The sequence below is a fragment of the Callionymus lyra genome, chromosome 3, assembly GCF_982586985.1.
Source record: "Callionymus lyra chromosome 3, fCalLyr1.hap1.1, whole genome shotgun sequence".
In the NCBI taxonomy this organism is placed as follows: Eukaryota; Metazoa; Chordata; class Actinopteri; order Syngnathiformes; family Callionymidae; genus Callionymus; species Callionymus lyra.
Genome location: NC_141820.1, coordinates 11,754,059 through 11,781,448, shown reverse-complemented (window position 1 = coordinate 11,781,448; position 27,390 = coordinate 11,754,059). Strand labels below are relative to the sequence as shown.

General features: G+C 38.8%; 2 protein-coding genes across 3 annotated transcripts; one reads left to right on the top strand and one right to left on the bottom strand.

Annotated features, from left to right (window-relative positions):
* The first annotated feature begins 371 nt into the window (after positions 1-371).
* On the top strand, positions 372-6,222 carry meaf6 (MYST/Esa1-associated factor 6). 2 transcript variants are annotated; one of them, XM_087786438.1, is made up of 8 exons: positions 372-508; positions 2,104-2,219; positions 2,299-2,386; positions 2,465-2,510; positions 3,413-3,605; positions 4,203-4,232; positions 4,614-4,647; positions 5,912-6,222. In XM_087786438.1, the coding sequence occupies exons 1-8, from the start codon at positions 419-421 to the stop codon at positions 5,924-5,926; spliced, it is 612 nt and encodes a 203-aa protein (XP_087642564.1). In that variant the 5' UTR covers positions 372-418; the 3' UTR covers positions 5,927-6,222. The 2 variants fall into 2 exon arrangements, with proteins under 2 accessions (XP_087642564.1, XP_087642565.1); XM_087786439.1 differs by lacking the exon at positions 4,203-4,232.
* A 159-nt stretch (positions 6,223-6,381) lies between these two features.
* Positions 6,382-27,172, bottom strand: LOC148083270 (four and a half LIM domains protein 3-like). The gene is made up of 6 exons (XM_087786436.1): positions 27,157-27,172; positions 10,966-11,129; positions 9,524-9,698; positions 7,372-7,544; positions 7,057-7,243; positions 6,382-6,927 (listed from the first exon to the last, which is right to left on the bottom strand). Exons 2-6 carry the CDS (start codon positions 11,119-11,121, stop codon positions 6,776-6,778), a joined length of 843 nt encoding a protein of 280 aa, XP_087642562.1. The 5' UTR covers positions 11,122-11,129; positions 27,157-27,172; the 3' UTR covers positions 6,382-6,775.
* Positions 27,173-27,390: the final 218 nt, after the last annotated feature.

Genomic DNA, 27,390 nt, shown 5'->3' with positions numbered 1-27,390 from the left:
TTTCAATTGAAAAGTGCTCAACATTATTTTTTTGAAAATATTTTTCAATAAAAGATGTCTTAGAAATATATATATATTCTTTTTTTTATTTAAATCATAATTTTGAATGAAGCAACTCCTTTTTTATTTAACAAAAAAGAAACACATCTACCTATAGAAATAAAAAAAAAGATAATTACAGAAACTTTTTAATTGTCTGATGCTGAATCGTAGAAACACTTTAAATTAATCAAACATAAATAATAGTTATTAAAACCTTGATATAATTACAATAACATTAAACCATTCCGTTGTTTCTTGTTTCTAGTTCGACCTGTAAACACGAGCTGTGGCGGTGCCACAGCGCCACCTGTTGGCGCGATCGACACCTGAACATAAACAGTCGATTCCCCGCCACTGTTCGAGTCTGTTATCCGTCATGGCGATGCATGCTAAAGCCACTCCACCACAGATCCCCGACACTCGCCGGGAGCTGTCGGAACTCGTGAAGAGGAAACAAGAACTCGCAGTGGGTTTTTCTCAAACGTTATTTTAAACCCGCTAGTTTTATTTATTGTTTAATTTTTGAGCTAGCCGAGGTGGCTACGTTAGCAGCTAATGCTAACTACCGGGCGAATGCTAAGCGAAGCTACATCTTGGTTACATGCTAGCGCTATTTTATAGTATATTCTGCGATTAAATTCAGGCTTTAAGTAGTAATTTACCCACAGATTCACATTTATATACATCGATACACATAGTGTTGATTTAGTCGCGTTTTATTCGCTGTTAACTGAACTAACGTGGACGATTAGCCGCCGTTGCTGCTGCTAGCATAACAAGATCTCGCGTTGTTTTGCTGCTTTCGTACCACCCTGTTCATTATGTCTTTTGTTGAAATTTATTACATAAACGTATTAAATGAGACAAACAATCGTGGTTAATGAATAAGACATTTTTAGCTGTAAACTAAACTGTGTATTTGGGTCATTTGTGGTCTGTTTGAGCTTTTTGTATAGCATTTTTAATATTAATTTGTATTCATATTTACAAAAATCCAGCATAACGATTATAATAGTTTGAGTAAAAAAGGTATAAAAGGTCAGATTGACCAAAGGAAGGACATTTTAGAGGAAGAGTCAAAAGTTTGTCATACACTGTATTGTGTTATTCAAATATGCAACCCTTGTGATCGTTTTGCAACTTTGCTCATGTACAATGTTGATCCAACCAAGGGAAGAGAATTTGACTTTCTAACAAGTCTAATTTAACAACAACAACAACAACAACAAAAAGATAAACACTTTGTTGATTTTGTTCTAGAAGCATCCATTAAAAATGTTTAATGAAAAACACATTTAAATGTCTGATAAGATGAAAAGTGTTAATGTTTGTAACACTTTTTATGTTTGTTTTCACTTTGCCATTATAGATATTTATTGTTCATTTTAATCATTTGAGATATGTAAGTATTAGTTGGATAAATGTTATGAATCATTTTTAATTGCATTTCAGACGTACTATCTTGACAAAATACAAAATATAATAAAAATACTATATTGATAAAATACAAGATAATCAAATGCAAAGTACATAAATAAAATCTTGATCGAATGGAAAGTGCATAAATACAGTCTTGATAAAAGACAGAAATACAATCTTGATAAAATACAAGATAATCAAATGCAAAGTGCATAAATACAGTCCTGATAAAAAAACAAAAACACGATCTTGATAAAGTACAAAATACACAAGTACAATTTTGATAAAATACATTAATATAATCTTGATAAAATACAAGATACTCTAATACAAAGTGCATAAATACAGTCTACAGAAAGGCATAAAAAAGGTAAAAAATACAATCTTGACCAAAACTACACTCTTCTATACAATCTTGCAAAATAGCAAATGTACTTGTGAAAATTAAACGGCAAGAACAAATGAAACCTAAAAGGAAATAATGAGATGAATAAAACAATGCTAATATAAATTAAGAAGTCACTTTAAAACGTGACTGGTCTGGCAGTCCTGGTTGTTTCAGTCCATTCTTTTCCTAGCATGTGTTTTGCTTCATATATCTGAAAATAAGCTCCAACACATTTTTCCATGTCAATGTTCCAGGAGACGTTGGTGAACCTGGAAAGGCAAATCTATGCTTTTGAAGGCAGCTACCTTGAAGACACTCAAATGTACGGCAACATCATCCGAGGGTGGGACCGATACCTCACTAACCAGAAGTATGTGCCTCAACCGTCTGCTCGTCAAATCCACCGACTGTTGTTCGTGTCGTTAAATATATACTTGTATAACTCGCAGAAACTCCAACAGCAAGACCGACAGAAGAAACCGCAAATTCAAAGAGGCCGAGCGTTTATTCAGCAAGTCGTCGGTCACATCGGTAGCAGTGAGTTGACGTGATGGAAATAAATGTTTGAACTTAAAGCATCTGTGTGGACTTGATTTATTGAACTTTGATCGACAGGCTGTGTGCGCGCTTGGTGGAGTCCCAGATCATATGAACCTCAAACGTAAGTCACGGTCTTTTCGTACTCTACTTATATCAGGGGTCCCCAACCTTTTTTGCGCCGTGGCACGATTTTTATCTCGGCATTATTTTTCACAGACCTGATGTAAAGATAAAAACGACAAAAATTAAATTGCATCTTCTGCAAAATCCAAACATTAAGTACCTGAAAATATATCTCACCATAATTCTGTTTTCTTTTTGTTAAACACATTTTCTCTACTTGTTTTTTGTGTAAACTTGACTGTAATGGATGATTTTGCATATGACTCTGGAGAAAATAAATAAAAATACTATATTGATAAAGTACTAGATACAAAATACAAAAATACAATTTTAATAAAATAAATAAAGACAATCGTAACAGTTTATTTTGGTGTCTTAACAAGAAGGAGTTGATACAAAACTCTGCAGCGAGAATTCTGAGCCGCTCTAGTAGAAGAACTCACATTTCTCCAGATCCTTAAAACTTTTCACTGGCTGCCAGTTTCTTTCAGGATCATTTTTAAAATTCTGGTTCTTACTTTCAGATCTATTCATGGTCAGACCTTCCATCAGTGATCTGATCCAGACTTGCACCCCAGCTCGGGCTCTGGGGTCTGTGGATCAGAATCTACTGATGGTTCCTGAACACGCTTCAGGACCAGAGGAGAGAAATCATACAGAAATTATATAATTTATTTTCTCTTTCTGTGGGACCCGGTGTTAAATGCCTCGTGGACTAGAACCCCTGGCCCTGTTGTAGAGAGTAGTCTACATAAAATCACAGACACACACACTTGAGTTTCCCCGACACTTTTGAAAACTCTTATCGTCATCATGACTGTGTTTCCACGCGTCGCTCGTCGGCTCGTGTTCAGTCCGAAAGCTTCCACCCGTTGTAACCGTTTCAAATCCCCCCACCAGGTGAAGCGGGCAGCGGTACGGAAAGCGACGCCTCCCCGGACCTCCAGAACCAAGAGAACGAGCCGAGCCAGGAAGACACGGAAGACCCGGACTCCACGCTACAGGACCTGAAACCCCAGAAGGCGGCGTCCTCGTCCTCCTCCAGCAGCCATCACGGCAGCCACAAGAAGCGGAAGAACAAAAACAGACACAGGTAGACGATTTGGGGGAAAAAAACGCAGCGGTTGAAATATCGATGCTATCGAAGTTACGTGAAGTCTTCGAGGTGTAATAGAGATCGTGAGGTTTTTTGAAAACGAGCTTTTGCCCCAAAAACATAATTGTTAATAATGCTATTCTGTCTTTACATGAAGTCTACACTTAGAATGTACGTTTATATTAAGATTTAGTGGGACTTCATCCTGAAATAGTTCTACAAAGATAAGAGACATTTATCAAAATGTTTGACTTTAAATATAAATATTCTTATATTTAATTTGTCTTAACTACATCATCTGACGTGCTGGTCATAATGTTTCAGCCGACTCAGTTTAAATGTTACTGCTGTATATTGTTATGTAAACAGGGATGTGTCGTTTAGCTCAGACGTCTCTTAACCTGCATCTTAACAATCTTCGGTTCATGCGTCGAAAAACACCTCGGACACTTCTTTGGTTGGGTCACTAGGGGGCGACATCTTTGTAAAGTTTAGAGTCCAGTTGGTGAACTAACAGCTGCTACTCTCTTCCTCTCCCCCTAACGCTGCCCTCTCCGTCCTCCCTTCCTCCTCCTCCTCTTCCTCCCCCTTCAGCCCTTCTGCCATGTTTGATTATGACTTTGAGTAAGTCTGAATTTTACTTCCTGGTCGCTTTGCATCTTGACCTCCATCCTAATCTCTCCCAGGTTTTCCCGCTTCATCTTAATCTGCTCGCTAGCATGCTGCATGTTTGACAGTTTTTCGGAATGTGCCCCAAAGACCATTAGCCGTCGTCGCCCGGCCACGTCATCTCTCTTTTTGTTTGAGATTCATCCCATGTTCACTCCTCATTCCCTCAGTGTCCAGTGGCTGCTTGTGACATCTGGCTGCAAGTGTGTTTTTTCATCCAGTGTTCTGGGCTTGTTCTTAGACTTCCTCATGGCACTAGTGCTCTTTTTTTTTTATTTGTCTCACCTTCCAAATGCTCCTGGAGACGCCTCCGACTCACGTTTGTGTCCTTCACAGGTTTGACATGAAGGTCAACAAGAAACCAAGAGCAGTAAGTGTCGTTTGTGTTGATATTTTTAGCTTGAAATAGAAAAAAAACTGTCGATAAGAAGTTAAAATCCAAGTTGATGTCAATTTTAATTTACCTTTAGGTATCACCTAATAGATGAAAATGGATAAACATCTGTTTGAATCTCACTTATAACACAACGAGCTGAAATACTCGGCATAACTTGGGGTTTAAACAAGATGAGAAAACTGATAAATAACCCAAAAACCTCTAAAGATAAAAGGGGAATAGAAGAGAATATGTTCACTATACTATATCCATATTCAACAGCACTGTAACAATTTGCTTCCAAATCATAGTGCTTTTGTAGTTTATATTTCGGCCACTAGATGTCAGCGGTCTCTACGTCGTCCTCAGCTATAGCAACAATGAAATCCCAGGTAGATGACTGAGGATGAGAGGATACAGTGGACTCCAGCAAATTTTAAAGCGAACTTTTGGAGATTATTTGCTTTCAAAATGTATATTTTATGGTTTATATTTCAATAAAGTGTGTGTAAATTAAAGTTATACATTTAAAAAAAATTACACTCAACTTGAAAACATTGAATTATAAAACCTCCTCAGCTAAAGGAAGAATGGAATCATGTAAGCTCTTGGCCATCACTGAGGACGAGAGGATACAGTCGACTCCAGCAACTTTTAAAGTTGTTTTTTGGACATAATTTGGTTTTAAAACATATTTTCTGGTTTATATTTTAATAAATGATGTGTAAAATAAAGTAATGCATTCAAAAAAAAGAAATCACATTCAACGCAAAAATGTTAAATAAAAAAATCCTCCTCAAATAAAGGATCAATGGAATCATATCAGATCTCAGCCATCACTGAGGATGAGAGGATACAGTCGTCTATTTTAAAGCTGATTCTTGGACATATTTTGAAAGCAGTTCCGACTTCATCAAGAATCATGTGTTCTGTAAATTCTGCAAAACCAGAGTCAGGTACTCGTCAAAACCAGAAGAGGCTTATATTCTAATTTATTTTATATTGTGGAATAAATATTCTTTAAATTTTAACCAGATTGAATATATTTAACATTATGAGGGTCGTCTGACCTCCTAAAACCTCCACTGAAAGGTCAGGAGTTTAGTTTTTTTTGAGAAATTAAACATGCATACAGACTAGTTTTATGTATATATATATATATATATATATATATATATATATATATATATTAGTAATAGTTTACAAAAACTATTTAACATTTTAAACGACTGATTTCACCTTCTCTTTTCGTCCTCAGGATTACTCCACCTAACCTCCATCACGATGGCATCCGGACACTCATTTTGTTGTATTTTTATATATATATAAATACATTTTTCACTTTTGTCTGTAACCCGTACTTGTGTACACATTTTGTGAAGAGATGAAAAAGAAAATCCCATGACAGTATTTATTATGTAAAGACGTGAACTAGTTATTGTTTCTTCATTTATTTTTATAATTTTTTTTTAAATCATGTCCCGTATCAATCCGTTTTTTTTCCTGTCTCTGTGGTTAAGTGGAATCAATACACACAATTGTTTTTGCTAAATAAAAGTGAAAATAGAACTTTTCTCCCGGTATTTTGAGCTCTGTTTTCTGCTAGAAATGACATGCAGTAACCCATCAGTATGCCCAGGGGGCGCTGTGATGTTGAAACGAAGTCAAAACGATAATGACGTTTTGTTGCTGAAACTTGAACGAGTCACTAAAATAAAACGAGAAGCAAATATTTTTTTCTTTTATCACTGTTGGATATACATTGAATTAAAGAACAAGTTTTGGTGTAAACATTCAAATAGGTTAACAAATATATAAAAAAGGCAAAAAGAGCGTGTATGAACTTTTAATGAGCCGTAACATTATGACCTTTCACCTGCATTTAGCACCACTGTTACTGAATAAACCCCACACTGGGTACTGGATTGGTTGTCAACGTTTTTGCCAAAAATGGCATGTTTTTCAGTCAAATTGAGCTCTATTTTTGCAGGTGGTCATAATGTAACGGTCCATTTGGATAAGTCGTTAAAAAGTCTTATAGTTGTCGTTCACGGCTGCGAGACACTTGAGTGTAGCATCAGGTTGAAGGTGAGTCCAAGCGTTCTCCTGGAGCGGGTTCGGGTCATTCGTCGCTGTTGCAGTCGGCGCACAGAATCTGGTCGCGGTCCGGAAAGAACCCGGAGCCCACGAGCGACACGGAGCAGCGGGAGCACTTGAAGCACGGCTGGTGCCACTGACGGTCCTGGAAGGAAATGTACTTCCCGTCTCCGAAGCCTGCGAAAAAATCAAAATGTATTCGCTGATCAAAGGCAAACTAAATCAAGGCTTTTTCCTCCCATAATGCACTGCAACAGTTGAGACATCGTGACTAGTGCACACGAGAAACATCGGGGAGGCGCTGACCTGTGATGGCCGTGTTGCAGCTGGCGCACTTTTTGGCGTAAAGGCTGCTGAAGCACTTGACGCAGTACGGACTCTCGCCCTCCGAGGTGAACGGCTGACCCGCCAGGGGAGCTTTACAGCCGGTGCAGAGGAAACACTCCTTGTGCCAGACCTCGTCCTTGTAGGTGACCCCGCCCTTGCTCAGGGGCTACGGGTAAGAAACACCCTTTAGTGGATCCTTTTAAATAAATGTTGACAGATCTTTTACATTTTCGGGAGCTCGTGAAATAAACACGAAAATTGCCCGAGTTTTGAAGAATCCCCAGATGTACTCACTTTGTTGCACTGCCTACACTGCGGTGCGACTCTCGCCTCGTAGCACGTCACGCAGTAGTAGTTGTTGTTCTTGTCTGGGATGAAGGCGCCAGCCCCAATGGGCTCTTCACACCCGTGACACACAAAACAGTTTTCGTGCCAGGTTCCTCCACCGTACGACAGCATCCGGGACCCTGTCAAGGAGAAATTGTACAAAGGTTCAGAGTCACATCACATCCGATTTCACTTAATGCATGGTTTGCCCTCTACATGCTGTCGCTATCGATTACCTCCCAAGGCCTTAACTCGTCCCTGAGATTGATGCACTCGCCACCCAGCAGGGGGCTGTTGGGCAACTTCCATATAAGGGCCTCACCTCCTAGACTGGGTGCCATCCTCTTTCTACCGTGGGTCCCTACACTCGCTACCCTAAAAAAATTAGTCTGGGATCGCTTGACCCGCTTCCGTTTGGAATTCGAAATCAGGTAATGAAGGCATCATGTGGTGCATGCTCGGCGGGGCCTCTTCCGATTGGATGACCCCGTGGATGGACCCTTCCATACCGCGATCCAATCAGATCGTCTATTATTCATGTGTCTGTGTTGTTGTGTTGGGCTTAGAAATGCGAAAGGCTTTCAGTGCCTCAAGTTGCTCACGTTTCAACTCTGAAACTCCGTCTAAATCAGCAAGAACAGACGAAATGTTCGAACAAGCTACTAGTATCACTAGCGTTGTCTTCCGCGACGGCCATGTTGATGATGATGATGATGTGAAGCACTGACGATGGGGCGGAGACAGCAGGGACCAATCCAGTGTCCACAGTTGGGACAAATTTTCAAATTCCAAATAGAAGCGGGTCAAGCGATCCCAGACTATTTTTTTTAGGGTAGCGAATAAAGGAGCCCCTGGTAGAAATAGGATGGCACCCAGGCTACTCACCTCCCTCATAATGTAATTATTTCAGAGCAGGTGGTCGATCTGCTGGGTCTACATGTGTAGATGGCGTTGCACAAATCCGTAGAACCTTGGTTACTATGGTAATCTGGGGATTCTACTTCATGCTTGTTCTGCCCTTTACCGGCTATTAATATGGGGTTAGACCATGCAAAAGCAGTGAGATGAAGGTACTCCTAGTGGACCGCCCTTGACAAAATACACCCGCCACTGGCCCACGCTACAAATCTTTGTATCTGTTTTTCTTTTAGTCACTACCCCGTTGAACACTAAAGACCTATAATGACTGAGGCTGCTGTATCTGCCTATTGCTTTTCACTCTGGAGGCATCCCCTTTTTTCAGACTAGTTTTAAATGTCACAGGTTTCATGGAGGGGTTTACAAAGCATGCAAGCATGTGACCTGAGGCCCTGGTTCTCTGTTCATCTATGAACGGTGGCTTAACGGATGTAATTTTAACCACAAACTCATCAAAAGAAAGAAGCTTTGTCTAAACCTAGCCACGAGCTAAGTTTAGAGTCTCAGACCTCTTTTGTTCAGCTTGACATTTTAACTTTAGCCTCCCATCATTTGCTGCTTCGGTGGCAACGTTTTGATATTTATATACGTGGAGTCTAATGATTGGTGGAAAATTCCACAGGGGTTTCGACCTCTCGTGCTCTTGAAATTGAGCATCAGATCCCACAAACGCTGACGTCGTTAAACAACTTGGCCGCTCGAAAACGAAGTGGAAGGAAGGGGGGGGAAACATTCCAGAAGAAAAACACACAAAATTACTGCTCAGAGGAGAAATAGAAAATGCTTGCGAGTCATATTATCCCACACTCCCTTCAGGACCTGGTAATTTTCAGTCATCCGATACCAGCGCCGCACTCGTGTCGTCACACACAAAAAAAAAAACCCTAGAGGCTAGAAGTGTATTTTTGGGGGCAGCTCGAGGAAACAATCATCCCGTCACGTTTGGCGTCGCGACACCTAAGATGACTAACACTGTTAAGATAAGAATGCATGAGCGAGCGCTCCGGTATGTCGACCCTGGAAGCGTCTCAATCAGAACCAGACGTCGTAAACAGAAACCGCGAGAGATTTTATTTTTTAACAAGTCTTTACGTCCGACTTTAGTCAATAAACGTCGGAACACCGAGTTCTCAAAATGAAGGATGAGTCATCGACCGGGTGTTGGGGGATGTGAACCCGACAACCTTTTCGGGTCGTGTACCTGGAAGGACGATCTTGTCGCAGCCGACGCACTTGGAGGAGAACTCGTTGGAGTAGCACTGGTTGCAGACCAGGTCATCGTCCTGCCTCGTGAAGGGTTCGTCCGCCAGAGAGCGACCGCAGCGAGAGCAGCAGAAGCAGCTCTCGTGGTAGTGATGGTTCTCGTAGAAGAGTTCCTGCGGGAGCGAGGGAGAGGTATCATGATACAGTGTCTTTACTTTAAAATACCTCTAGATGGCACTGTCAGTTTGAAAAACAATGCCAGGTTTTAGTGCATTAGTAGATCAGAGCCAAAGGTTAAAAAGCAGAGAGTCGTTTTAAAATGAAGACAGTTGCTGTGTCTCAAATCGCATACTTCTCTTAGTATACTAGACGTTAGTATGCATCAGGATAGTGTACTTACTAACTAGTACGCAAATTTTCCACAGATAGTATGTCTCAAATCAAACGCAGCTGCTACGCACTAACAGGAAATGACGCGACAGCGTCTTCTTCTACTACTATTTAACGATGATTTCAACAAGCTGTAGGAACACTATCGCCACCTGCTGGCAGCACGTTTTGTTTGTAAGAAGAAATAAAGAAAAAATATGAGAATCGAAATATTCGCGAGATATCAGCACCGAAGACGTGTTTATCCTCCTACTGCTGCTGAAAATGCACCTGTAAGTATATGAATATATGTATGACGTAACTTCCGTTTACAACGTCACTAAGATGGCGGCCGTTTAGGGTAGATTGAGACGCACTTACGCACTAAAAATACTAACTTTGAGTACGCAAGTATGCGATTTGAGACACAGCAAAGGTATCATGATACCTCATCAGCTGTTTCACGAAGCCTCATCTACACTAGTATGACCATATCAGTGGTGGAAAATGTATGTCTCACATAATAAATACTGAGATTCTCGAGGAGCCAACAAGCAAACATATTGAATGAAGAAAAGAAGTCTTAAAAAGATAATAAAATGAATGAAAAAAGGACAAAACTGAGCTTAAGTTGTAAATTAATGACATTTTATTCATTACCTTAACATAAATGATAGAAGAGCAATAAACAAAACACTAAAGTAAAGTTTCAAATCATGATTGTTTTTTTAAAACATAATAAATGATAAGAAGGAAAAAGGAGGAAAAATACTTAAAAAATAACATTGACAAGTTACATCTAGGGATCATTAGTCTTACAACCCATCACGTAGTACGACTATATCAGTTTCTCACACATTATATATTCTGAGACTGTTGATGGACAAAACTAAGCTTAAGTTTCATTTAATTGTTTCCCATATCCTCGATATAAATCTTAAAAGAACTTCGGACAAAACCGTGATTTGAGGGCAAATATTTCAAAAATATATTTAATTTATATTTGGATACTTAATATATAAAAAAAGGAAGTAAAAGAATACTTAGTTATGGTTTTGTTTTTTTACTTACTTTTTCGTTGTGGCCGATCAACTCTTTACATTCCTGGCAGGTGTTGGCGTAGAGCCGCTCGTAGCAGAGGATGCATTGAGGGTTGTCCTCCACCAGGATGTACTTGCGCCCGTACAGGGACTCCTTGCAGGTTTTACAGTCGAAGTTGTCGCTCATGGCGCCTCCTGTGGACACGATCAGAGGTTTGACTCGGAGAGAACCATTGAGATCCAAGGTTCAGGTAAAGGACTTTCTCTGGCAAACCCTGATGTTAAAAAACGAATATATATATATATACGTCAAAAAAGGCGTCACGAAACCCTTATGTACAACCAGTGATGGGTTCATGAAGCAGCTGATGAGGTATCATGATACAGTGTCTTCATTTTGAAAGACCACTAGATGGCACTCTCTGCTTTATAATCTTTGACTCTGATCTACTAATTCAATAAAACCAGGCATAATTTTCAAACTTATAGTGACATCTAGTGGTCTTTCAAAATGAAGACGATGTATCATGATTCCTCATCCACTGTTTCATGAAGCCTCATCAACTTGTCACGGATTTCTACCATAATAATTTATATTAATGCACTAATCATCATTATTATATTTTCATTTTATCATGTTAATATTTCATAAATACCATGTTTTCCTTCATAGACTTCCACTAATTAGCAGTAATGTGTTGACGAGGCTTCATGAAACAGTTGCTGAGGTATCATGATACAGTGTCTTCATTTTGAACGACCACTAGATGTCACTCTCAGTTTGAAAATGATGCTAGGTTTCATTGAATTAGTAGATCAGAGTCAAAGACTATAAAGCAGAGAGTGACATCTAGTGGTCTTTCAAAATGAACAGCAGACACAAACAACTAGCTAGTTTTGACTCCTAAATGCACCCGTGATGACATAAGTGTTTCTCCTCTTTCACTGTTCTCACTTCACTCTCCCAAAAAAAAAAAAGAAAAGATATTTAAAGTCGCGCCCTCGCTCTCATTCTTCTCCGGACCCTCCTGTGGCGCTTTTGTAATTGTCGTCTTATCCCTCCTCTCTCTGTTTCAAAGACTCTCTCTCTTTTCTTTTTTTTTTTCCATCTGTGTTTGCTTTACGCCCGAAGCCCTCGCAGATCGTATATCTGACTTATTTGTTCTGTCCACATGAGCCTCACTGCGAAGCAGAGTTTACTGTAAGTAATAACAGCGAGGGTCAGGCGGACCCTCCATCACCGAGGTGCAGCGAGAAATGAGCTTTTTAGTGCCGAGCGAAGTTCATCAAACATCTCCTGGAGACGACAGAGGAGGAACCAGATGAGTGGAAAAGCTCGGAGGTCCTTGTTTGTAGACTCTGTGTTTGCTGTTCACACTTGCCAGAGCCGTACCTTATTGTTGGCAGCTCACACTGATTCAATAGCAAAGTGTTTCTTTGCCAAACAACAGCTCGGTTTATTCATCTCTTCTCCTTCATCCCTCTTTAAAGAGTGTCGTCCCGATGTGTGCCTCTGACTGGATGTGTGTCTTGCCTTCCCCCCTTTTGCTGAACCTCATTCGTCTCAAACTTTCCATTCTGACACATTTCCCTTCAGGGTAGGTAAAGATGCATTTAAAGTTTTAGTGTAAATAAATGTTTTTATCCTGCCTTTTTTTAATAAGTAGGTCAAACTTAAAGAGCAAATAATGTTAAAAAACCCAACTCTCCTGACTCACTCACGTGTTTCCTCTCCAAGATAAAGTCTCTCATCATGACCATGTTTTTAACTTATTACTTTATAAAGTTCGTCTGAAATCTGGGCGAACGAGAGGTTCCTAGAGCCAGAGAGTCCATTATGATGTAATAATGGCTTCACTCCTCCTCCAGCCAGGTATCATCACGACCTGCTTTGTTTATACAATGAGTCCCTTGGAGGTGGAGACTTCCGGGATTGATGATTGACGATGACAAACCTTGATGTTTGACAAATCACAGCAGAGTGGGTGTGGTTATGGTAAACAAGATTTAATCTCCAGGTGGGCGGGGCTTAAGATCATTTTCAAAAATATTTCAATGAAAAGAGAGTTTTGTACCAACACTGATGATACAGTAGAGTCCAACATCTATTTAAGACACACTTAAATAAACACATTACGCGACCTTTAAGGTCCAAGGGCCAAATCCCGTCAAGGTATTAAATGTAACCAGCATAAGCTTGTATTGAGTATGTTTGACTTATTGATAGCCAAACAAAAAAAAAAGGATCCCTTTGAAAGCAGTGGTTCTCACAGTGTGACCCCCTATTTATAACCAAAATCAACGTTGTTTTAGGGTTGCTGGATAACAGCTAGTAATGGGTTGATTGAGGCTTCATGAAACAGTTGGTGGTGTATCATGATACAGGGTCTTCGTTTTGATAGACCACTAGATGGCACTCATCTAGTTTTACTATCTTTGGCTCTCTATCAAACTATCTGGTTGTCTTTAAAAATGAAGACACTGTATCATGATACCTCATCAGCTGTTTCATGAAGCCTCACCAATACATCACCAGTAACAAGATATAAAGCAATGAAAATGCATAGAAAACACCCTTTTTTACACCAAGTTTGAATACAAGCTGGGCGTTTTTTTGAGCAATGCTTGAATTTTGTTTTTTATAAAATCATGTGAAATTACCACCTTGGCAGAAGTGTGCACCATCTCAGTGCTTCTCTAGATATAGTTTTTTTTTCTCATAAGTCATCCAAATCCGCCGAAAACAGGTGCTTGTAATCATACAAAGGGGCCGAATGCTTTTTTGAGTCTAATTTAGCGGCAGAAAAAAAAGGTTATTCAGCAAACAAGAATTTTTATACTGTCTGTCTTTCTTTGCGAGTTAATTAATTCTAATTATCTTGAGTTTGACTTCCTTTCCTCGAAAATCTTTGTATAATTGTTTACATGCATAATCTCTAAAGCACCATATCAACATGAACCAGAAACCAGAGGGCCACATAAAAAGATTTTTTGGGGCGGGGGACGGGATCTGGCCCCTGGCGCATGACTTTTCATACTTTTCATGACGTATCTAAGAGTGAATATCATGGAGCAAAATGGATTTTAAAAAAAACCCAATAGTTTGGAGCAAACTCGACGTGATGAAAGTGGTGAAGAGTTGAAAAATGTTTTTTAAAGATTGTATTTCTCAAACCAGGTCCATTCATCAAGCATGTTTTTCTATTTTCCTTTCTTTGCCTCTCTCTCCCGGGAGTTTGGACGCCTCGAATCCCCCATTTTTCTGACGAGCCGCCGACGGACGGTGCCAGGAAGCTTATTACGAGGACCAACATCTGGAGTGTTTACAAGGACAAACTCTCGCATATTTCCCATTGGAAAATGTTATCGCTTATGATTTCCCTTCTTCTATTTTCGGGCCTTGCTTCTTTTAATGACAAGAAAAGATACAAAGTGCAGCTGCGAAATCATGAGACTCCGCCGGGGACGGAGGAGCCGTGACCCCTGGGGGCCCGAGGCGGTAGGGGAAGACGTCATTGATGTAAATGCATGGGTTTGACCCGGAGCGCTCGGCGGACTCGTGAGACTTGTTTATTTCTTCTGAAAACATTTCTGAAGTTGGGAAGACTTTAAACAGCTCCTGCAGGTACAAACGCTTCTGATGGTGGTTTACATTCTCTGGATGCTATCAAACATTTTGTGTATAATGTCCCATGATGCTGCAATTTTAGATAAACACTGGGAAGATAAACACCCTTGAGGTTCCGCGACCAGCAGCTCCACAGCGCCGAGGCTCTCCCACATCCATGTATCCCTTTTAGATTAAAAAACCCACTTCCTGTACGGGGGCATCTCGCTGGGTCAAACACGAAGCCTCACATCCTCGCTCTGGTGAAAATTGTCTGTCTGGATGTGGAACTCAAACCCCCCTGACTTCCCCCTGAAAGATTTTTCTATTCTGGTCGGTTTTCGCGTCGACTGAATGCAGAGATAGAACAATGGGTTTTCCTTCCTGTCACGGTGCTAACAGATTCTAGCTTTATGTTGCGTTTCCTCACACAACATCTGCAAGAACAGCTGCCGTCTTTCAACGGGCTTAGATTGGGAACCGGGTCGGGGGGGTCTCGTGGACATGTGGTCCGAAACACCACAGTTTCCTTGAATGGGTCCTGAAAGATCAAGATCGTCAAGTCTTATGGTTTGTTTAGGATCTTGAGGGTATTTGACGACAACCTTAATCCATGTGTTCATGTCTTCTTGTTTGGATTATTGTAACAGTTTATTTTGGTCTAAACAAGAAGGATCTGTCTCGCCTGCAGTTGATACAAAACTCTGCAGCGAGAATTCTGACCTGCTCTAGTAGAAGAACTTACATTTCTCCGATCCTTAAAACTCTTCACTGGCTGCCAGTTTCTTTCAGGATCAACTTTAAAATTATGGTTCTTACTTTCAGATCTATTCATGGTCAGACCTTCCATCAGTGATCTGATCCAGACTTACACCCCAGCTCGGGCTCTGAGGTCTGTGGATCAGAATCTACTGATGGTTCCTGAACACGGTTCAGGACCAGAGGAGAAATATCCTTCCAGACTGTTACTCCTAAGCTTTGGAACAATCTCCCTCTGTATTTGATTATCTACTGACTCCTTCAAGAATCATTCTCGTTTCTCTTGGGCCTCTTGGAATTTTAAAATTTGTATGTATTTTGAACTGTGTATTGCTTTTGATTGTTCAAGCGCTTTGTGACCCTGGTCTAGAAAGACCCTTTACAAATAACACTCACTTACTAACTTACTTACAAAAGGTCGGTCGTTCCTTCTCTCCGTTGACCTCTTTCCTCAGAGGGACAAAGAGAAGAATGTTGAAAGGTGTTCGAGGTGTGAACAAGACGTACGCCTGTAAAAACCGAGAACCTCCGCAAACACTTAACTTGAGTTCAATAAACCAAAAAGAATCCCACAATCTGTTTCTGCCTTTATTCCAACAGCCAACTCGACTCACTTTGTGTGTTTGTTTTATTTGGCTCTGAAAGTGTAGACAGCCGCTTGTTAAACCTACAAATATTCTGGTAAACTCAAACAAATGTCTTTCAAGTTATTTAACTGGCCTGCTTGGAACTCTAGATGTCGCCTCATTGATACAAGGTTCTTTGTATACTATTAGATGACAAGAGTTGTAAGTCCTTGCTGTTGTGCATGGATGCAAAAATGTTCACTGACGAACACATGGTGTGTCCCAAATCGCACACTTCTGCACTTACACTTAATATTTTGAGTACACAAGGGCGTTCACACTGAGCACCGTTCGAAAATGTAGTGCGCTATGAGCACTCAATTGGTGCACTCAAATGGCCATAAAATCGAGTGTGGATCGATGGACAATTTCCACCCTCAATGGCCGCCACCTTAGTGACGAAGATCATGCTACGTCTAGAGCTACGTTGCTGAACCAAAGGTACAAAAAACACAACAGTAATAACACAATGAAACAAAACTTTGCAACAGCGTTAAAAAAAAATAGTAGAAGAAGAAGCCGTCACGTCATTTTTGGTGAGTGCGTAGCGTAGTGTTTGATTTGAGAGAGTACTACCCTGTCGAATTTTTTCAGATCAAAAATATTCTTTGTCGGCAGCTAGGATTTATTTGGACAGTGTCGCGTAAACCCACTTTCCACTACTTAACCCTTGCGTTATCTCTGGGTCAAAGTGACCCGGAGGCCAATAAACAAATGTTTTTGAGGTATCCCTTGTGTTATCTCAGGGTCAAGGTGAACGACCTCCACCTATATATGCGTGTGTTTCGCAGAGATAACACAAGGGATAGCGCAAGGGATAGCACAAACACATTCGTTTTGGGAACTTCGGGTCCCTGAGATAAGGGTTAAAAATATCTCAGAACAGCTCAGCACCCTGTGTCATAGTAGCTTCATTCTGAAGAAATGCTTTAATGAAAACAATATAATTTGACCTTTAAACCATTGTAGAGAACCTAATATTTGCACTTTTAGCAGTAACATTTCAACAATAACTTTCATGATTTCCCTAATAAATGAAAATATACTTTGTTTTGGGGATGTTTTCGTTCTTTTTCAGGCCTTGCAAGGGCCTCGAAAAAATGCTTCTAATATGACGTAAAGTTGTTACTATAAGACCAACATACAGACAATCCCAAAACAGGAAGTAGTTCTTAAATCGATAATGCTTTGGCTTGTCTTCTACAAAATTGGAAAACATACATACATTATACACACGGTTTAAATAAAAAAATAAAATAAAACACAAACATATAAGTATGTTATGTGTCATAAATATATATATATGCAGAAAGAAATGTTAATAGAGATATTTTTTTTAATTATATAGAGAGTATCACAAGCTTTTTGAGGGTGCTTGAGAGATGAGGGACTCACTCTTCGCACCCATTTACTCCACTTTTAAAAAAGGATCCTTCCGGAAAACGAATTATATTTAAATGGTTTAGAACATTTTTGTGTAATTTAATGTCTTAAGATTTTATACAGAGCATGTTTTAAGGGACCATCAAGCAAAAATAAATGCGGCAAAAGTATCTAATTAAGCTAAAGATGCTAAAATACAATACATTTTTGTATTTTATTTTACAGTTTTTATCTATTCATTTCTTTTTTTCCAAAATGTTTTTATTTTTTATTTCCTTAAATAATTTTTGAGGTGCAATAAATACTCACAAACCAACAAAAAAACTTTCATATTTAGGGAATAGTAATTAATTAAATAAATAAGTTGAAAATCTAATAGTTATTTTATGCATGATCTATGAACATATGAGGGCCACATAGGCCCCCGTGCTACCGGTCTGGTTTAGAAGCTCACTTTTGTCCTTTGCTATTATCTGTTCAAGAGGTACAAGGGGGTCTTAAAGGAAGACATGTTTCCATAGGTCCGTGGGCTTACGGTGAGAGTTTGTCCTGTTTATGAGTTTGTTTGCAGTTTGTTGCTTCGCTTTTTTCTGATGATCCTGACCTGAAGTGTTAGGACACCTCTTCAGAAGAATCGACTGACACGAGAAGGTCTGTTCCTCTGTCAGAGTGATCCGAGAACCCTGGTTCAATCATCGGCGGTCACGTCGTCGGACACCAGAAGTCGTCCTCGCCGTCCTCGGTAAACCAAACACTCCATCCATTAGAAGACTCCTCCGACTATTTACAGTCCTCCTTGATGAGTGGCTGTCCTGGATTCCTGCGCCGCTACATGCTGGGGAGATTTACCAGCATCTCTTGGCCCCCTTTAGAAAATCGCTGGATCTGGGGTCCCAGATGGGAGTCGCCTCCCTTTTCATCAGCCAGGAGTTCCTGCCTCATGTCCGTTCATGGCTGGAGCTCTAACTCCCGACAGTTCTTAATGACCCGGCCCAGAAGCCGCTCGGCTGCTGTTGGTGTTTATTTTCCCCGTGGAGGAATTTGGACGTGTCTGAGGTTGCGAACCAGATCGTTCCATGATGCTGTCACTGCTGTCACACGTAATAAAAGCCAGCCGAGCAAATATATAGCCATGTGCTAAATCTGCCGCCGCAGCAAATGCTATTTCATGGCCTGTAGGATAGAGCCTTTTTTGGTTCTGCAGAACAGACCTCCGAGATCTACCCCCAGATTATTCAGCCACAAGCCCAGATACTTAGAGAAGATTGATAATAGAGCTGAGCCAGAAGGCTGGCATTGGTACCTCACTTTGTGACATGGTAAACGGTAAAATCTTCTGTTTTACCAAAGGGAAATGTTTTAGCTAGCGTAAACCTCTGAATCAAAATGTTTTTAAAGTCGCAAGCTTCTCTACTGCTTTACAGTACACTGTAAGTCAGTGCCCTAACTAGCATAGTGCACAGATTTCGACAGGGTAGTACTGTCCTGAATCAAACACTGTCACTTTAAAATCTGCTGGATTCAACTGTATCCTCTCGTCCTCAGTCATCGACGGGACCTTGTACGATTAAACTGTTCCTTTAGCTAAGGGAGACATGGGCTGTGTACCAAATTGCGCACTTCTCAGAGTACACTTGTTCACAGTACACATTGAAGATAGAGCATGTACTTGGCTAGTGCGCAAATTTTCGACAGGTAGTACTGTCTCAAATTGTTTTGCGGTAAAATTTGTGATTTCTACGTCATCTACGTCGGCATCATCTACGTCACTAAGATGTCGGCCATTGAGGGTGCAAAGTGTCCATCGATCCACACTCAATTTTCCGACCAATTTGAGTGCTCATTGCACACTACATTTTCACACACTGCTCATTGGAACGCACTTGTGCACTCAAAATAGTGTGAATGCAGAAGTGCGCCATTTGGGCCTAGTACTTGCCTCCTTAAGTAGACTCAACTCGACTAAAACCGTTTTGTGTTGTGTTTCCGTCAGCCCGGTACGTCGTAGCAGATCCTATGTACAGATACCTGCTTCGCTCCAGTTCCAAGCCACCCCAGCCAGCACTAAAAAAGGAGACGTCGACGGAATGCCGGCCACAGACTGGCCCGGGAGGGACGTCACTGAGAAGTCATCGGTATGACTCCCAACACAAGTAACAAACCTACCCTTCTAAAAAAATAGTAAAAAGGAGTTTGGGATATACCCTAAACGTTGTTCTATGGTCCATGGTTGAGATCCCTACCATTCTCCTGGTAGCCGATAAACGCATCCAGCGCAGGAACCTGTGATGGTAAGGTGCTAGGGTTCGTCCTTGTGTCGTACTAAATGATGTCAGCGTTTGTTATGAAGCCCCCGCCCACCACGACTAGGCAACAGTGTCCATCGAGTGGAGTCGGGTTGTAACTGTGAATTAGAAAAGCGTCAATAGTGGCAACTGATCCACGGAAAGGTTGGACTCACATTGGGTGACCATACGTCCCCCTTAACCTGGACTTGTCCTACTTTTTGTTGGCTGTCGGGCGCAAATCTGTGCAAGTATTTTTTCAGCAACTGGTTACATATCTTTTTGGGGGTTGGACAATATGCGTTAAACCAAGTTAGGAGCCGGTAAAACCAACTTTAGTGAACAAAAAATAACCCCAAAATCAGGTAATAGAGTTCTTTTTTGGGGGGTTTTCAGAATACGGTCGCCCTACGTAAGGCTCCTTTGTTGAGTTGCCGATGCTAACGGCTTCATCATCGCCAGACCATTAGCGATAGAAACCCTTTGATCGTGTCTGGATCAATCGCTGCCATTCTGCTGTTGGAAAAACACCTTCTTAACATGAGCAGGAAAGTCAACAACACTGTAGAGATTTTTTTTTTTAACTGGACCAGGAGCCTTTTTATTGGCCCTCACGGGCGTCAGTACAGTCCCTGTATTGTTGCACGACCGGACATGATAATGCTACAGTAAAGTCTTGGGGAAGGTAAACGTGACACTCATGAGGAGGAGGAGGAGGAGGAGGAGGAGGAGGAAGAAAAAAAAAAGGCACAAAGTGAGTCTTTTGTCGGCGTCATAAGACTGGGCTGCTTTTCATCTGCAGGACAAAGACGCTCAATGTGGCTCCACTTCCTACAGTTCAGCTGCTCAAACGCCCTCAAAGTCAAACAACCCACGGATTTCTCAGCTTAACTTTCGACCCTTCAGACGAACACACTTCACTTCCTCACTGTTCCGATGCCTTCTGGGTGACATCTGTCAGAGTCGTCGAACGTGCAGGTCGGACCAGTTTTTACGGTTCCTCGTCCAGACGCTCGCTTCTGACAAGAGGAAGACGAACGAGCCAATAAACCGGAGCTAATGTGTTTATAAGAACGACCTCCGAGGGCTCGTGAAAACACGCTCGGTGACTTTATCGAGTCCGACTGTTTACGAAACGAAATCACCTTTAAAATCACCTTTTTTTCATTTCAACCTCATTAAGTTAGAGACAAATTTCCCCCAAAAATGACTTTACTTTTTGAAAATGTGGCCCCGCCCCCCGACTCGGGACTGACTCACCTTCCACTGACACATTATCTGGGACTGAGTTCACGTCTGGAACTCATGAGTAAGAAGCTGAACATGTGATCATCAGATGAAGAGTCACGACAGCCTCCAGTGGTTTTTAACCTTTTTTTAACCCCTTTTTTTTGGCCAATTTTCTCTTGTAATGTGAACATTTTATTTATGTTGCAGTTCTTACATCTCTTTAATTTAGTTTAATTTATTGTTTTTATTAACATTTGATCTAATATTTCTTCATTAATATCTTATTTATTTGAATTGTTAGTTGTTTTTGCTATTTCCGTTATTGTGTTGTTGTTTTTAACGTTAAAATAAGTGTATGTCATCATATGAGTCCCTACAATATTATTAAGACTTTGAATTAAGAATTAAGAATTAAGAATTTAAATCTAAATATTTAAGATGTTTTTCAATTCAAACTGATTTCATGTATTACTGCTTTAGTGTGTGTTTATGCCTTTATCATCTCTTTGACTCATTATATTCTCTTTATTTTGGTAATTATTCTCGACTTAAATCTCATTATCGTATATTTTAATTTACTTATTTAATCCGTACTTTTACATTTTTTACTTTATATATATATATATATATATTTTTTTTATCTGGCATGAACATATTTTGTATTATTACCTTATACTATTTAACTTTTGATTCCATCAGTTTGTCAATAATACTAATAGGAGTTTTTTTAAATCCCAAAATTGTTACTTTGACCTCAATAGTGTATGTATTTTTGTTTGTATATTTTCAATATATATATTTTTAATATATATATATATATATATATGTATATATATATATACAGTATATATATATATATATATATATATATAATTTATTCTATTTATATTTATAGCCTGGTCTAGAAAGGCGCCAAATAAATAGAGATTATTATTATTATTATTATTAAATTGCACATTTATTCAAGCATATTCTTTCCTTCTAGTCTTATAATGTTGACTTTTCTATTGTTGTGTTACTTTTTATCCAATTTGTTCAAAGCATGATTTAACTCATATATATATTGAACTCATACTTTATTTATTAGTTGCAATTTCCTACTTTTTTTAGCACCTTAAAGATGAATGATGTCACCAATACATTATTAGCGATTGCTATCCCAAACGTTTGACCTTTGACCTCAGATTTGTTCACCTGATCTCCATCGTCACCTGACTTAGTGACTTAGTGACGAGCTGTCTGGCGGCTAATAACAGTGATCCACTTTTGGTTCGACTTGTTTTTCAAGGTCAGCAGGAAAACCCACAGAACAAGAAAAAAAAGGAAATATGTTCGTGTTTCAGGAAGAGTTCATTTGAAGAGTCGAATCATTTTTTCCTTGACGTGACCAGAGGACGACTCACTGATCAGGGAACGATTCCTCGTCTGACACCAGAATCCTGTAGAATAATCAGTTTCCAAACACAAGCCTCCGTTTGTCTCCTCAGACGTCAACACAACTGTCGTCCGAACGCACACTTCTGTGGACACGTTGTGTTGACGTGCTGCCAGGGGTCAGCAGGGGTCAGCAGGGGGGTCCCTGGTTCAAGTCCCCGCTTGTTTCCCACTGAACAATGTTTGTTTCCCAAGACCTCGCTCTGTTTTCGTGTTTTTGTTTTCCTCGCAGTCGGAGCTCGGAGCCTCGTCGTTACACAAACAGAAGAAGATCAGCTCAGACTTCGACACGTTACAGAAATAAATATAAATGATGTAAATCAATCCGGAAGCCAAAAAATATTAAAAAAAATCTTAAATAAAAATAATAATAAATACGAATAAAAAAACAGAAACATATTAAATATAATACATAAAAAAATGTCTCTCCTTCTCCAGTGAACGACCTCCCTGGCTGCCATATGTACATATGCAAAACCCAGAGACAACAGAAGGGATACCACAAACACATTGGTTTTTGAGACTTTGGGTCACCTTGACCCTGAGATAACACAAGGGATACCACAAACATATTTGTTTTCAGTCCTTCGGGTCACATTCACCCTGAGACAACAAAAATATTTGTTTTCAGTCCCTTCGGGTCACCTTGACCCTGAGACAACAAAAGGGATACCACAAACATATTTGTTTTCAGTCCTTCGGGTCACATTGAACCTGAAAAAACAAAAATATTTGTTTTCAGTCCTTTGGGTCACCTTGACCCTGAGATAACACAAGGGATACCACAAACACATTTGTTTTCAAGCCTTTGGGTCAGCCTGACCCTGAGACAACACAAAGGATACAACAAACACATTTGTTTTTCAGGCCTTCGGGTCTCCCTGACCCTGAGAAAACACAAGGGATACCACAAACACATTTGTTTTCAAGCCTTTGGGTCAGCTTGACCCTGAGATAACACAGATAGTTTAAATGTATGGGTACATGCATCTTTCTTAGGGGCCAAAGTAATAAAGAAAATACATCATCAAAAAGTATTAATTCTAAAAACATCAAAGCTAAAAATCATCAGGGGCCACATTTTGTGGATGAAGTGAGGGGCCGTGAAGAAAAAAAAAGTAGAAAGTTAAGTAAAGAAAATCAAGATAAATATAATAAGACTCTCTATATTATTGTTTTTTATTTCACCTATATTGAAAAAAATATGATATAAAAGCAAATTATTTTCCATATATTTTTTCATATTCACTTAAATTTTTTAAGGCCAGTAAATACTCACAAAAAAGACAACAGCGAGGAAGAAAAATCCTAAAAAATATATATATATCCTAAACTCATCTTTAGAGACTAGTAATGAATAATATAAATCATTTCAATATCAAATGGTTAGTTTCCACATGATCTTTGACCTCACGAGGGCCATGTAAGTACAGTCAAGGGCCCGCACACCTCACCTTTGTCTTGTTAATAATTCATTATTCATATAAATAATATCATTGAATTATTTCCTCAATTAATATGAACCGAAGGCGATCCAAAAACACAAATCGTCCTCCCGTCTCTGTCCTTGTCTCCGAAGGATGTCTCCCGCCTCTCACCCCGTGTAGCTGGGATGGTTCCTGTTGTCATGTGACCACATGTACTCCAGATGAACCCTGGAGACGCGACAATGACAACAGTATATTTTTGTGTGTTTGTGTCGTTGTGCGACTAAACACTGAGCGTGACTGTGGTCACAACTTCTGGATCGTCGGCTCAGACGTGGCCCGAGAGGACAAACATTTGGACGACCACAAACACACACACACACACACACATGTGTGTCGAGTGGATCGTGTGTGTGTGTGTGTGTGTGTGCGCTGGTGGAAACTATGAGCAGAGCTGGAGCTCAGAGAGGGGGTGCAGAGACGTGACATCATCGCCCCAAACTCAAAGATTTCTTCGTTCTGGATGATCATCGTCCACGAATGATCTACGTTGACGTTTCTTCAATTTAACTTTATTTAAACGTGTCAACGGCTGTTGACGTTCAACATAAACTATGTATTAATGAAATGAGTCACAAGTTTCATTTATTATAGATTCTTGAAGATTATTTTTGGGATATCTATGTATTAAATATCTTTGATAAATGTTATAAATACGTGTTATATTACATCTTTTCTAATCTTAAAATCTTCATAAAAATCTCAATAAAATTGTAATAATATATATATATATATATATATATATATATATATATATATATATATATATATATATATATATTTATTTGTATACAGGTATGCAGGCTTTTAAAAAAAAAAACTTGAATGCACCATTACAAGCTTCTTTATATATTCTCCAAAAAATTAAAATACCTCTGAATCTTAAAATAAAACAAAAAACACTTGACATATCATCACAAGCGCCTTTAAATATTTTCACAAAATACTGGTGAATCCTACAGTCCTAACTTTTCAAAAAACACTTGAATCCATCATGAAAAGCTTCTTTATATATTCTAACCATAATACTGGTGAATCCTTCAGTTCTAACTTAAAATAAAAACACTTGAACGCACCATAACAAGCTTCTTTATAAGGTTTCACAAAAATTAAAATACTGGTAAATCCTAACAATTCCGAAAACACTTGAATGCACCATAACAAGCTTCTTTATAAATTTCACAAAAATTAAAATACTTGTAAATCCTATCAATTCCAAAAACACTTGAATGCACCATAACAAGCTTCTTTATAAAGTTTCACAAAAATTAAAATACTTGTAAATCCTATCAATTCCAAAAACACTTGAATGCACCATAACAAGCTTCTTTATAAAGTTTCACAAAAAATAAAATACTTGTAAATCCTATCAATTCCAAAAACACTTGAATGCACCATAACAAGCTTCTTTATAAAGTTTCACAAAAATTAAAATACTTGTAAATCCTATCAATTCCAAAAACACTTGAATGCACCATCACAAGCTTCTTTATAAAGTTTCACAAAAATTAAAATACTTGTAAATCCTAACAATTCCGAAAACACTTGAACGCACCATAACAAGCTTCTTTATAAAGTTTCACAAAAATTAAAATACTTGTAAATCCTAACAATTCCGAAAACACTTGAACGCACCATAACAAGCTTCTTTATAAATTTCACAAAAATTAAAATACTTGTAAATCCTATCAATTCCAAAAACACTTGAATGCACCATAACAAGCTTCTTTATAAAGTTTCACACAAATTAAAATACTTGTAAACCCTATCAATTCCAAAAACCCTTCAACACACCATAACATGCTTCTTTATAAAGTTCTCAAAAAATAAAATACTCTTGAATTCTACAGTCCTAACTTTAAAAAAAAGACTTGAATGCATCATCACAAGCTTCTTTATATATTTTCACAAAAATTAAAATACTTGTGAATCCTAACAATGAAAAAAAAACAACACTTGAACGCACCATCACAAGCTTCTTTATATATTTTAACCAAAATACTGGTGAATTCTAGAGTCCTAACTTTTGAAAAAACACTTGAATGCACCATCACAACTTTCTTTATATATTCTAACCATAATACTGGTGAATCCTATAGTTCTAACTTTTCAAAGAACACTTGAACGCACCATCACAAGCTTCTTTATAAAGTTTCACAAAAAATAAAATACTTGTAAATCTTAACAATACCAAAAACACTTGAACACGAACACATAACAAGCTTATTTATAAATTTCACAAAAATTAAAATACTCTTGAATTCTACAGTCCTAACCTTTTAAAAAACACTTGAATGCACCATCACAAGCTTCTTTATATATTTTCACAAAAATTGAAATACTTGTGAATCCTACCAATTAAAAAAAAACACTTGAACGCACCATCACAAGCTTCTTTATATATTTTCACAAAAATTAAAATACTTGTGAATCCTAACAATTAAAAAAAAAACTTGAACGCACCATCACAAGCTTCTTTATATATTTTAACCAAAAATACTGGTGAATCCTACAGTCCTAACTTTTCGAAAAACACTTGAACGCACCATCACAAGCTTCTTTATATATTTTAACCAAAAATACTGGTGAATCCTACAGTCCTAACTTTTGAAAAAACACTTGAACGCACCATCACAAGCTTCTTCATATATTTTCACAAAAATACTGGTGAATCCTACAGTCCTAACTTTTCATAAAACACTTGAACGCACCATCACAAGCTTCTTTATATATTTTCACAAAAATACTGGTGAATTCTACAGTCCTAACTTTTTAAAAAAACACTTGAACGCACCATCACAAGCTTCTTTATATTTTTTCACAAAAATACTGGTGAATCCTACAGTCCTAACTTTTTAAAAAAACACTTGAACGCACCATCACAAGCTTCTTTATATATTTTCACAAAAATACTGGTGAATCCTACAGTCCTAACTTTTCATAAAACACTTGAACGGACCATCACAAGCTTCTTTATATATTTTCACAAAAATACTGGTGAATCCTACAGTCCTAACTTTTTAAAAAAACACTTGAACGCACCATCACAAGCTTCTTTATATATTTTCACAAAAATACTGGTGAATCCTACAGTCCTAACTTTTTAAAAAAACACTTGAACGCACCATCACAAGCTTCTTTATATATTTTCACAAAAATACTGGTGAATCCTACAGTCCTAACTTTTTAAAAAAACACTTGAACGCACCATCACAAGCTTCTTTATATATTCGTACAAAAATACTGCTAAAGAGCGATAAAAAACTACTGAACTATATTGAATGATGTTAATAAATACAAATAATAAATAAATAAATAAAACATACAACTACTGTGCGTGTCACTGTTATGATAAAAAAAAGTTATTTTTGTCATTTGAAAGAATTCTAGTTGCGAGTGCGAAGCCTTTACCTGGTCCTGGTGCATCAGCTCCTAGATCCTCAGCAGGCGTCTGAGAAGTGACTTTCCACTGACTCTAGGCTCCAGACTGCAGCGAGGAACCAAACCCTCAACCCCTCAACCCTCCCTCCCTGCCTCTCTCCACTCCCTCTTCCTCTTCACCTCGACTGCAGTTCAAACCAAAATGAGGTACCACTCGGTATTTCAGGTCGTAACTCAATATTTTAAATACATGGTAGCAGCACT